This window comes from Strigops habroptila, chromosome 8 (genome assembly GCF_004027225.2).
Source record: "Strigops habroptila isolate Jane chromosome 8, bStrHab1.2.pri, whole genome shotgun sequence".
NCBI lineage: Eukaryota > Metazoa > Chordata > Aves > Psittaciformes > Psittacidae > Strigops > Strigops habroptila.
Genome location: NC_044284.2, coordinates 4,991,089 through 5,004,125, shown reverse-complemented (window position 1 = coordinate 5,004,125; position 13,037 = coordinate 4,991,089). Strand labels below are relative to the sequence as shown.

At 39.9% G+C, this 13,037-nt stretch overlaps 1 protein-coding gene across 1 annotated transcript; it reads right to left on the bottom strand.

Annotated features, from left to right (window-relative positions):
• Nucleotides 1–284: 284 nt before the first annotated feature.
• On the bottom strand, nucleotides 285–8,496 carry C8H1orf146 (chromosome 8 C1orf146 homolog). The gene is made up of 5 exons (XM_030495011.1): nucleotides 8,336–8,496; nucleotides 6,300–6,393; nucleotides 5,028–5,196; nucleotides 2,145–2,223; nucleotides 285–781 (listed from the first exon to the last, which is right to left on the bottom strand). Exons 1-5 carry the CDS (start codon nucleotides 8,402–8,404, stop codon nucleotides 662–664), a joined length of 531 nt encoding a protein of 176 aa, XP_030350871.1. The 5' UTR covers nucleotides 8,405–8,496; the 3' UTR covers nucleotides 285–661.
• Between the last annotated feature and the right edge of the window lie 4,541 nt (nucleotides 8,497–13,037).

The following is a 13,037-nucleotide window of genomic DNA, read 5'->3' as shown; positions in this document are numbered from 1 at the left end:
AATGGTGTGTGAATTACAAAGGCTTTTATAAAGTGACTGGAGAAGCATTAATTAAAAAGCACTGTTTAAGCACAAGGTATTTTTATTAACACTTTGTAAATATAGAAGCTGGTATGTCAATATTAAAATCAGGACTGTAAGGTTCACATAGATAATAGTAGAAACATTATGGCGAGGAAAACAAGGTTTAAAGAAAAACATCAACTTTGAGCCAAATAAGATGTAAAAACTTAGTAACAAGACAGGTAACACCTGTGTTTACAGAAACACATTGCATAAGGTTTCATACATATACGTGTTTATGTGTGGGAAACCTCTATTTTGGAATTGATCATCCTTATCTTTAATGATAAAGTCGTTCTTCAGATAGATTAAGCATTTTGGAAAATTACTATAAGCAGATGAGCTCCTAAGTTCAGAATCAAGTTAAAAATAAGGATGGCTCTTCTATAGTGCAGTTAAACCACTTTTTTTTTCCATACAATGCACGTTTGGTATAAATTATGGTATTTTTCACTGTATAGTTATTTAATATAAATTTTCATTCCAAATGTATAAGCTGTATATACAGTCTTTTGAAATGTCACTATATTTTTAAGAACATTCTATATTTTGTGTAAAATGTAGCTACTATTTATGAATAAAACCCCCAAATACTAAATCAATTACACTGCAACTGGTACTCCTGAAGCATCTTCCAAACTGGACTGTTTTCTATTATTTGGGCTTTTGTGATTGCCATTTTGTAACGAATATCATCTGCTTGTGGTTTGGAAGTTATCTTGGAGGAAAGAAAAATATTATGAGTAAGACACAGTAACTCTTAGGTAATAGAATATTCAACATCTTAGTTTTCAAATAGAACAAATGTAAAATTATTCAGCAGTGAAATCTGAAGCCTCTTTTCTGAAATAGATATTCAGGAATGATGTACACAGAGGTGATCTGATGTATCCCCTCAGGTGCAAGACCAGTCTTAAAATAACCAGTCCTGTCAGCACTGCATCTGATTATATGGATAGTATTTCAACAGGAGTTGGGTAGGTAGCTCAGGATTAGTTGGATGGTATTGCTCTCTTGGCCAATACCAAGGCCAAAAGTTCATTTTTAGGCCCTATACCAGTTAGGGATTCTCTGCCAAAAGATGAGCTCATTAAACTAGCTCTGCATTGCATTGGTAAGAAATAATTTAACAGCAACCAATAGCTTTGTGATAGGTACTATCATCACTTCTTATGGGGCTCTCCTGTGGGAGTTTGGTGTAAACATTCTGAACAAGTTGAAAAGCAAATTCAAGTTTATAGGATCAGCAGTAATCTTAAAAGCTTTTAGGTTAATGCTGTATTAACAGTCTGGGCCAGACATCAGTAGATACCATAAAAAGTTTAAGTACAGTATTCAGCATTGTAGTAAGTATTTAACAACTTTTGCCATTTAGTAAGTGAGATGTAGCTTACATACCTTTAAAATGATGAATACTCTGAATAGGTTAATGCTGCTTATTTTGAGATGCCCACTTCAGGAAGGGATAAAATGTAAATTCATAGTTGATTCCTAGCATGTCATTCAGCCTGCTCTTTTTATTTTTAGTACAGGGGATGCTGCTAGGACTGTTACAGTGAGTATCTAAATTAAAATCTTCATGTTCTTTAAAGATGTTCAGTAAATAGGTTTAATTGTGTGTTGTGCATATAGGATATGTCACAGATACACAGATAAATTACACTCATTAAGCTGTAGGAATAATATAATAGTATGTGCATCATTAAAATCCACAGGTAACTAGAGTCTTCAGATTGGCATTTTTACTTGAAGTCATTACATATTTAGATCTCATGCTGGTTCTGTACTAGTAAATGAAGACATCCTAACTTAACAGTGGTAAGTAAAAGCCAAATTAGCTCTTAAATATCTAATTTGTCTTCATAGATGCTATTAAGAGCTTTTTAAATTGCCTTTAGTTGAGTCTTTATTGTTAAAGTATCATAGTAATGCTCCTACCTCCATGTATTTAATGGATTGTGGTCAATATGACCCAAAAAGTTCCATTTAGGCAAAAATAAGTATTTTTATAGTTCTTGGCTTTTCCTGCCTAATATAATTCAGAAGAGCTAACAGTTTTGAGAATATACAACCAGACTTACCTTAGCTATAGTTAGCATTAACTTAACGGTTTCAGCACTGTTATGAACTGGTATTATACGTAAATTACTGCCCAGGAATCTGCATCAAAATAAATCAAGGTTACTTTTAGAAGCACATTTAATTTATGATGCCACAAAGCTCAAAAAGCATTCCCACACGATGGAAACAACTTCTTGCTGTGCCTTCACAAGTACAGTGAAGATTGCTTTTATCATTAAAGGCCACTGCAGAGTTCCTGTGGTTTGTATAGCCATCTGTCCCATTTCTGTACCACTTGTTTAGGTGGGATTTGGAAGGGCTCATTTCTTCTTTTAGGGCTGTTTGACAATCAGTCAACACTTCTTAAGCATGTGTACATTCAGAGAGAACCAAACCCTCTCCTGCTGTATTGAAGACTGTCCATCCTCAGTGCCAGTAAAAAATGTTCATGGTTTTTTTTAATGGCTTTGGAAAAACACAGAAAAGTATCTAAAAACAACTGTGCTAAAAATACATCATTTGAAGTATCTGAACTAAATCTTTTTAGTGTAGTATCTAAATATAGCAATCTGCACGTCAGCTGTGATTAAGATAATGGGATAATTCCGCTAAGAATTTATTGTAAAGACTTGCTCATTCAAATAATTTAACCTAAAATTCATTCTATAAATAACATTATTCATATGCATTCATTCTTGAGGATGAAATCTGCAGATCTAAAATCCTAGCATGTGTTGTCATTCGGTGCAGTCATGGGAGAGAGAGTGAGATAAAAGCTTAGGCAAGCACAGAGTCGCTCCTTAAGACTTGTATCTCAAGTGTGTTGTAGCAATGACACCAAAGAGAACATTGCTGCTGTATGCTATAATATCAGAGGGGCTTAACCACAGAAAAGGAGGAATTTTAAATAATCAAAACTTAATCCAAAGGAAGTGCCCAGCTGCTCAGTTGTATTCCCCTGTGACCTCCCCTTGTGACTGCCACCTGCTCTTCCCCTCAGTCTGCTTGATGGCTTGGACTCAATCACATTAAGACCCATGCTGGGTAGATAGCTGGGCTGAACTTGGCTGCCCATTCTTCTAATTAGCAAAAATAAATGTACAGGCAGTGTCCTTCCCTAAAAGGAGGTACTTAGGTCATTGTTGAGTCCTGCTAAAATCTCATGCAGAAACTGTGGTTTGATTTACATTTAGGGATTAGAGAAATAAAGAGATGCAACTTTGCCAATACTAGCAATGGGCTAAGCAAAGTGTGAATGAACAAAGTAGAACAAAGAAACAGTGATGTGTACTGTTTTCATGGATTCATGAAAACCCATTTCTATCAGTAGTTTTGCTTCCAATTACAGTGGGTCTAAATTTAATCTGTATTTTATTAATCTGATCACTGGGCAGAATACAGGCTGTTAGAACACATGGCTGGTCTTTCCTCCAAGGGGTTTAAAATTTAACATCCAGATTTACTGAGCCTCCTAGTGGGATGCTCACTGGAGCTGTGATGATAAAGAGAGCTTTTCTGCCACTTCCCCCCATGATATGCACAACCCTGCATAAAGTGTCCATGTTGTTGAGCAACAAGCCTTGTTGTTAATAAAACAATCCTTCCCCAAGTGCAACAAAACCACAGATAAGCAGAAAGAAACAATAATCCAGGAAGACCTGAAAATACCGGGGCACTTTGTTTTTTAACAAATCCAACAGGTGACTTGTAGTTTGAGAGAACATGGCACAAGTTTGAACCCCAGCAATGCAAAAGCTCAGTCAGTGATTTACATACAATAGCAGAACTCCAAGCTGCCGGGTAGTAAAAAAGTACCTGCATCTTAATACACTTGTGCCTTGTCAACATCAATTTGGTTATGGCCTGCAATGGCTAAAGTGTTATTTTTATTTTAATAAAATGACTGACTTGCCAACTGGAGTAGAGCTTCAAAGCACCACAGTTGTTACTAATCGACACATGCACAAAATCTGTGTACGCAATCACTAGTGGATTGAGAATTAGCATTGCCATCAGCTGAATAACATGTTCTAGCTGAATGGTGGCAGAGCTTTTGAGAGCTCTCATGAAAATGTATGGAATTTTCACAAGTGGGTAATAGATTTCCTGCATTTCATCCTGCACACCCTGCTGCTCATCAGCATCTGGCAGCGTGCCCGGAATTTAACGGAACTGGTGCTAGCTTCAAGGAGGTAAAGATCAAAGAAGCCATTAGAATAGTCATTTCTTTGATGTCAAGAGTGAAAATCAGCTGCAGTTAGGACTACTGTACCTACCAGGAACTAGTTTTCACTATGAGTATGGAGCACAATCTGGTAAGTGTTGTCAGCAGGTGCGTACTGAAACATGCATGTTTTCAGGCTTCATTAGACATCACAGATACCATTTTAAACAAACCAGGTTTGTACTTTTGCTTTAAAATAACACTGATTATTTCAATTGTTCCAGGACTGAATAATAGACACTGTTCTGAATAAACAGATTTTAAAAGCTGGTGAAGAATCTGTACCTTACAACAAAGCCTCTTCTCACGTAGGAATCTTGCCTGTTCCATTTTGAAAATGACCATGAAAAGATGCTGCCAGAGCCAATAAAATTGCCTGATTTTCCAGTTCAAGAGAAAACTTTATGGCTATGTAAGAGAATTCTTTCTAAAGTGAGGGGAAGGGATGTTATTTGCTACGTTTTGAGGAACCTCCTCTACTGTTACATATCAGACTGATTCACTTAGCATTTTTTTCATTTGCCATTATTAAACATATACTTTAAATAATTTTCCAGTGCATTAGCAAAATAAAATTCATATTCTTGAAAAGAATTCCTAAAATAATCTTCCCAAATCTAGGACTGCTACTTCATTTATTCCTAGCAATAAACAGCTTGGTTTGATGTTGAAATCCTACCTTTTCTGAATCCTAAACATAACATTCCATTCTTCTGGGCCGTGAAGAGCAGCTGACAAAACCAAAAAGCTGTTCCGGTGAATGCTCATGAACTTCTGAATTCGTTGGGAAAACTCTTCTTCCCCTGTCATAAGCAGGTCTTGAATGTCTGACAGTATAAATGCAACACCTATTGAAGAAACTGATGTAAATGTAAATGCCATGGCAGCAGTGTGATGAAGTTCTCACCACAAACCAGGAAGCAGAATTCTTATTCAACCAGTAGTTTAAAAGGCAATGGGACAAAGCCCACAAAGCCCCATTTCACCTTGACAGTGAAATGCAGTCATGAGATTTGGCCAGTGATGACTAGTAATTTGAAAATAAAACTACAAGTAACTTAGAGGTTATTTTCTACCAGCACATCAAGGAATCTCCAACTGTTCAATACACTCAAAGTACAGACATCTGAACGCTTTTGAAAGCAACTGCCACACTGGAATGAATTTAGGGCAAATGCAAAGACTGACTGAAGAGCTCAGCAAGTCCTGTTTCTAAATGAAACATCTTGAAAGTTAAACTGTCTATCATGAAAAATGAAATTATAATCCTGTCAAGTAAATTATTCTGAAAGGGAAAAGTGAAAAAGCTGAAGTTTAGAAGGCTTAGCAATGGAGGCTACAGAAGCCTAGGCCAATGTGTGCCTTGTTAGTCCTTATAGTTCAGGAAAACTTAAGATAAAAGATTTTGTCTACCTGTCTAAAGCATCTTCTGCTCTAAAAGGGAAGGAGAGATATTTCATGTTTGCAGTTTTCAGCAATTTCCTAATCAAACCTGCTCAAAATCTTTTCCCTAACTTCTCTGCTACCACCAGGTCTGCAAACTCAACTTGGAAGATGAAAGCTCAGGGTCTTGGTTCACTCTTGTGTCTACAGCCAGGAATACGAAAGATCTTGATGGCTGTCTCACATGCGAGTGGCACTCAATGTGCTTGCTCAATTATAACAAGAATTTACTGAACAGCTCAGCTGATGATCACCAAATCTAATGTAGCGATGTGATGTAATGTAATGTTCTACAAGAGGTCCAAAAAAAGTACAAAACAATCTTTCATCCCCAAAGTTCTCTGCCCCCTCCAGTGATTTACATCTAATCATAGCACAGCTCCTTCCACTGCTGCATGACATTCCAACAAGGCAGTTTTTACTCAGTTCAGTGTAGCCTACAACAGGGTCTGATCTTGTACCTCATTAGAGTTAACAAGTTTAAAAGCATAAACTCAAAGTACTGTACCAGAAAGAGAAAAAATCACGGATCCAGTTTCCACTGAATCTGAATATCGAACGCGGTGCTGTTGCCTCTGTAGAATTGTAGAAATTTCATGATTCTAAATAAATTTCAAAAGGTTATTTTTAAAATATGTTTTCAGCCAACAAGCTTTGTAGAAATATTCTTAAAGCACTGTCTGAACCACTATAGATAGAACTTCAGCACTGTGGTTTAAAAAATATTTTTCATTCCACTAGCAATAAAAGGGCAGTAAAATGTTAATTAAACTTGTTCAGTTAATGAAATTTTTATTTGCATTGGGGGTTATCAAACATTGAAAGGCAATTTTGGATGCATACATTCGGTTTGCCTCAGGAAACTCTCGCATAATACATAAAGAAGCTCCAACATTTTACAGTCATATTTTTGTAAGATGTGCTGAAGGAGGATTTGCAGCAGTGAGGAACATGCAGTAGTGTGTTTCTATGACTCCAGTTAATTAGCCTGCATTATTTCCACAGATGTCAGCGTTTCATTTGGAAGACAGTTCACAAAATCTGTATGGGACATGATTTTCTTTAAAGCTTTTTGATAGAATGCAATCCACTCAGGCAAACTGGAACACTGCACTATGCAACATAATCATCTACAGAATGGAGTGGGCTTGAATATATTTTTCAGGCTGCAGAAAGCATTTCTGCAGTATGTTGCAGAGAAGCTGCTCAAACACATTTTAAAGGTTAAATCATTTAATCCTTTTTTAGCTAACACCATGTTCTTTAACCTACCCATTTAAAATGCAGCCAACCTGCCTATGTAGGGAAGTGTCATGATTTAGTGGTAGAGTACAAAATAAAGTCAGGATAGCAAGTGAACCCTGGAGGAGACAGTAACCAAAAGTATTATGCTTTCAATTGGTCTAGAAAGGGAACACTCAATGACAGCTGGTTATAAGCTATAACTACATTTTGGAAAAACTCTGCTTCTAAGCCGCTGTTGACAGTGAATTATTTAATGCACAAATACAAGTAACAGCTGTACGAGAAGTATAGCTCCGCAGGGAAAAGAGAAAGCTGATAACTAAAACTGGTACAAAGCACTACTTTGTAAAAGAAAAGCCATCTTAGATTTGTGTTTAGTTATTTCCACATCTTTGCTCGCTGGGAGACCTTACTGACAGCAGTAATTTTGACTAGAGCTGGGACTCTCAAGAGTGAGTTATGCTGGTACAGCTGATGAGATCACTGCTCTTCAATACCTGTCACTATACTATGGATTAAGTTGCTCTTGAAGCAGTTCTCAATCTGGAACAGTTTACAGGCTGCCATTCCAAGACAAGCAGGCAAATAAGGACAGGCTTTAAACTGAGGTGATTCAGGAATTACTTCAGCACCATTCACCCGTTTATACAGCAGAGATGGGATGATAACCTTGTCAGCCAACCATGAGATATCCTTGCTGGTGAATCAAAGCCCTCATGCCTCTAAATTCCTGCCAGCTGGCATGAAATTGGCCTTAGCTACAGAAACTAATTACCAGCTCCTTGACATACCCTTTCACTTTACTGGGGAACACAGTCTAGGCTTCTGATATTAACAGATATAAATATACATAAATATTTGTAACTCTCGCTATTTTAAACTGAATTGCACACTTCCTAATAATCTACCTCACTGTTGATAGTGTGTAGTAAAAAATAAAGGGTCTAAGGAGAAATTCAGAGAAATAAAAACATTTCTGATGGAATTATTTACAGTGCTAATTGAAAGCAGCATCAGTGCAGAAATGATGAGTCAGGAGGACAATCCTAAAGCAGTGAAACTCAGAATAGCAGGTGGCAAGAATACTAAGTAGAGAGAGAATTAGCTATGAGAAAATCAACGCACACACAGAGAAAAGAACCAGTAGTATATAGAAGCAACTTCAGGCTAATAGCACTGTTTTATCTTAAAAAAACTATATTGATTCACATTGCATGCAAGATTTTCACATATAGAATATAGGAAACGCTTCTTTCAGCACTTTAGTGACTCAGATGCTGCTCTTGAGTAGTACTGTACCTGGAGAGCTGTACTCATAATAACTGTTGTTATCCATCTTGACTGTTCCTGCCCACCAGTTTCTGTCATTTTTAACAAGGGTTTAGTGGCTCTGCAGTGAAATCTCAGGTTCTACCTTCTGAAAAGCTTGGGAAAAGAAAGATAAACAAGTATTACCTGCCAGTTAAAGAGGTGAAATGTTTAAAGCACACAGATCCATTAAAAAATTAGGTTAAAACCTGAAATTCTACAAAACGCATATAGATTACCACTACCACTGAACTAAGCTGGTAATGAGATACCAAAATGGCTTTCAAAAATTTGTATCTAAGAGGGCTTCCTGTGTAAGAACTAACAGGGAGAGCAGCATAATGAACAAATCACTTCAGAAAAACATTCCTAAAAACACTTAAGGAATGTTTGCACTGTACACCTTTTACATGACAATACTTTTGGGAAGTCTGCCCCGGGCCTCCTGCCCCGGCATGTTACGGGACTGGGCACTAGCTCTTTACATGTACGTTTGTGTTCCACTCTTCTGAAGATACCCTGGGTATCTATCTCGGCGGTTCAGCGAGGCTCGTGTGGCTCAGCGGGGGACGCTAGAGCTCCCTGCCGAGACCTGAGGCAGCGACGAGGCCGCGCCAGGCACCCCTGAGGCGCCCGCCGCGGGCGGGAGACGCGGTTTCCACAAAGCCTTTGCGCTAGTCGATGCCCAGCTTAAACTGGGACCGTGTTTCTCCTCACTTTAAAAGCCTGTCAGGCGCTAAAACGAAATCCCCACATCCCCCCTAGACAGGAGGGCGGCGGCAGCCCCGGCGGCGATGGGCAGGGCAGGGGCGGGCCGCTCCGCGCTTCCCACTTTCCATGCACACCCGGAGCACGCCGCCGTAAGATGGGCGTCGTAGCAAGTGGAGCGGGTTCAGCCTCGGTAGGACCAGTAGACGGGTGTCTGCGGGGACCCGGCTCTTTCCCTCAGCCCTCAGGAAGACCCGCGGTTGCTCCTTACCGGCGCCATGCGGTAGCTGAAGCCGAGCTGGCCTCGCCGATTTGAGGTGTGAGGGGATGGCAGACAAAAGCTCCCCATTATCTCATGAAGCGCACACAGTTTACTGCAGGAAGGTAAGTCTGGGCTCGGTGGGAAGCGAGGAAGCACTGAAGCCTTTACTCCACTCCCGTCTGCTGCTGCTGCAGTATACGGAAAATGGCCGCTGCTGGTATGTTCTGGAAACGCTGCCATCTTGTAAGCGCCTCCATTACAGTCTGCCATGATGCGGGTGCTGGCCCGAGAGATTGCCGCTGTACGAGTAGGGATTGTGTGATATTTTAAAGGGATAAAAAGGACTAAAAGGACAAGAATGTGGAAGGATATCAGGTAGAATAAGTGGGAGTTATAAACTCGTGGTAATACATGTGTTTTTGAATAGAAGAAAATCTTGAGGGAATGTTTTAATGGACACCTAATTCTGCAGCCATTTCTGAGGAAGACTATTGCTAGTTATTTTATGTAATACTCCAAGTATACAAGTTACGTAGTACAAAAATGTGAAAGCAAGGAAACAGCACCGTGAAATACTTAAAACATTGGAACTTCTTCTAAGAGGAAACAGTACTTCTTTTACGTCGTAAAGAAGGGCTGGAGTGCCCTTCTTTATGAGTCATTAGTAGTACTGGAAAAGAGCATTGATTTCCAGCTCTGCTCTTCAGCCAGTATGTGAATCTAGACTCATGCCTGTCTACTGAAACTGGTGTTTTTAATTGTTAATTTTACTACAATTGAGATTGCATTGAAAGCTTTTTCTTTTTTAGAGCATTTTAAAACAGAAGAACGTGACTTTGTTTAAAAAGATGTATTTAAATAGCAAATTGGTTTGCTCAGAAACAATTAGTGATTTAAATACTACTTTTCTCTCTTTAGTTTCAGTCAGCAAGTGGATTTTCATCTGATTTCCTACTTTTGTTGGTCAGATGCACCTAAGCTAGCTACTCCTTACTGCAAAGGTATGGAAATGGCATGCGACTTTTGATAGTAAGTCACATATTTCTAATAATGAATTTTTAAATTTCTGTGGAGTATGACTGTGAATGTCAGCAAATTAAAGGAAAACAACAGATGTATGAGGCATCTGACCGCAGTGTTCTGGAGAGCGGTGACAGGACCAACAAGCTGTGAAGCTGTTTCCTGTAACACAGTGGAGCCACGTGCTCTGACTGCGAACAAAAATAAGGGAGTTAAGAACATCAGGAGTTACTTTAAAATACAGTAATAAAATAATAAGGTAGTTTGATGAGGACTGGTGATCCGGCTGGTGTCTGCTGATTTGAAGTTTGAGTTCACGCACATTATGAATGAATTTCATAGAATCATAGAATCGTAAGGGTTGGAAAGGACCTTAAGATCATCTAGTTCCAACCCCCCTGCCATGGGCAGGGACACCTTGCCCTAAACCATGTGGCTCAAGGCTCTGTCCAACCTGGCCTTGAACACCGCCAGGGATGGAGCATCCACAACCTCCCTGGGCAACCCATTCCAGTGCTTCACCACCCCCACTGTAAAGAACTTCTTCCTTATATCTAATCTAAACTTCCTCTGTTTAAGTTTGAACCCATTACCCCTTGTCCTACCACTACAGTCCCTAAGGAAGAGTCCCTCCCCAGCATCCTTGTAGACCCCCTTCAGATACTGGAAGGCTGCTATGAGGTCACCACGCAGCCTTCTCTTCTCCAGGCTGAACAGCCCCAACTTTCTCAGCCTGTCTTCATATGGGAGGTGCTCCAGCCCTCTTATCATCCTCGTGGCCTCCTCTGGACTTGCTCCAACAGCTCCATGTCCTTTTTATGTTGAGGACACCAGAACTGTACGCAGTACTCCAAGTGGGGTCTCACAAGAGCAGAGTAGAGGGGCAGGATCACCTCCTTCGACCTGCTGGTCACGCTTCTTTTGATGCAGCCCAGGATACGGTTGGCTTTCTGGGCTGCAAGCGCACACTGCCGGCTCATGTTAAGCTTCTCGTCAACCAACACCCCCAAGTCCTTTTCTGCAGGGCTGCTCTGAATCTCTTCTCTGCCCAGCCTGTAGCAGTGCCTGGGGTTGCCCTGACCCAGGTGTAGGACCTTGCACTTGGCTTGGTTAAACTTCATAAGGTTGGCATCGGCCCACCTCACAAGCGTGTCAAGGTCCCTCTGGATGGCATCCCTTCCCTCCAGCATATTTGTGTTTCAGTACTAGAGAAATCTCGGGTAAAGAGTAGGAATTGTTTTGTAGTAGTGGTTATAGTTGATTTATAACACTGCCGTGTATCTGAATTCATATTTTGGAATATGTCTAATATGTACATTCATTAGTTGAATTAATTAAAGCAATTCATAGTATCATCATGGACTGGGTTAGGTGGGAAGGGACCTTAAAGCTCATCCAGTTCCAGCCCTCTGCTACAGGCAGGGACACCTTCCACTAGAGCAGGTTGCTCCAAGCCCCTGTGTCCAACCTGGCCTTGAACACTGCCAGGGATGGGGCAGCCACAGCTTCTCTGGGCACCCTGTGCCAGCGCCTCAGCACCCTCACAGAGAAGAACTCATTCCTTATATCAGATGTAAATCTATTTCTTGTAATTAAGATGGAGAAAAAATAATGGGAGGGAACAGAATGGAATAAGAAGACTTAACAGGTAAGTAGATTTTTGTTTTCTCCAGTGTAATACTGTTAGAAATGTATGGGGTACTTAAAGGATAAATTATTACATTTAAAAAAAGAATAATTTACAGAGAAATTTAAACACTGGATTTAGGTTCCTGGGGTACCAGCATATGCATTTTCCCCAATATTTATAATACATGAAGTTGGACACCCCCCACCTCAAAATACCCACTTGAGAGGCGTCAGAGTACAATGATGGGTAAGTGTGGGACAATGAGGAAAGCCAAAACCTTAGCAGAAGTTGCTTCCTGTCAGCATTTGGACTCCAGTTGCTATATTTTAACTGATGTAAATTCTGTGTATCTTATTATTTTTATATATAATAATTATTAAGGGAACTTAACTGAATATATTTCTGCCTGTCATTACATTTGACAATAGTTCACATTTGAAATAAAACCAAGATTCTTTACGAAAGTTCTGAGGGGAACAGACCCACTGCCTCCTGTGTAAGAGCCATTCCAGCCTAACATTTGTCTGGTCCAAGACTTAGGCGATGGGACATGTTGACCCCCTGAGCAAGGAACTGCTCAAGGAACAATTCTGGTAGCAGCGTGTTTTGCAAATGCCATTTGAGTCTGAATCTCACTTGGCTTTCTCTTTTATGAGCCTCATGTCAGAAAGCTAATGAAACAGAGCTTGGCCTCAAAGTGGTTTTTCTGGGCTGCCTATTTTTCAGAGCATTTTTTCCCCAGTAGTTTCCCTTCTAGAAAGTGACTTTGAGGTATCCTGTGCTACCTGGTATTATGAGCTAAATTTATGTTACTACTTTGAGTTATCTCTGCTGTGGCAGTTTCTGTCATTTTGCTAGTTTTAGCTTTCAATCTCAAAAGCATTCTTTTCCACATACCTACATGGTGCATTTCACATACAGGTGAAGCTGCAAGAGGGAAAGAGTAGGGCTGTGTCTGGCAGCGTATCAAGTAACTCGAGGGTGTGGAGCAGAGAACCCCATTTAGGCAGGAATGGAAGGATCTTGGGATTAGAATTCCCATCTGGTGAAGGTAATGGCTGAAGCATTTGGAT

Bases quoted from the DNA above. Each gene is read 5' to 3' on its own strand.
- C8H1orf146 (XM_030495011.1), bottom strand. From the start codon at position 8,404: ATGACAGAAACTGGTGGGCAGGAACAGTCAAGATGGATAACAACAGTT. The intron at 6,394-8,335 runs GTACAGTACTAC...AAATTTATTTAG, and splicing joins TTATGAGTACAGCTCTCCAG to AATCATGAAATTTCTACAAT. The intron at 782-2,144 runs GTAAGTCTGGTT...CTTTCCTCCAAG, and splicing joins TAATGCTAACTATAGCTAAG to ATAACTTCCAAACCACAAGC.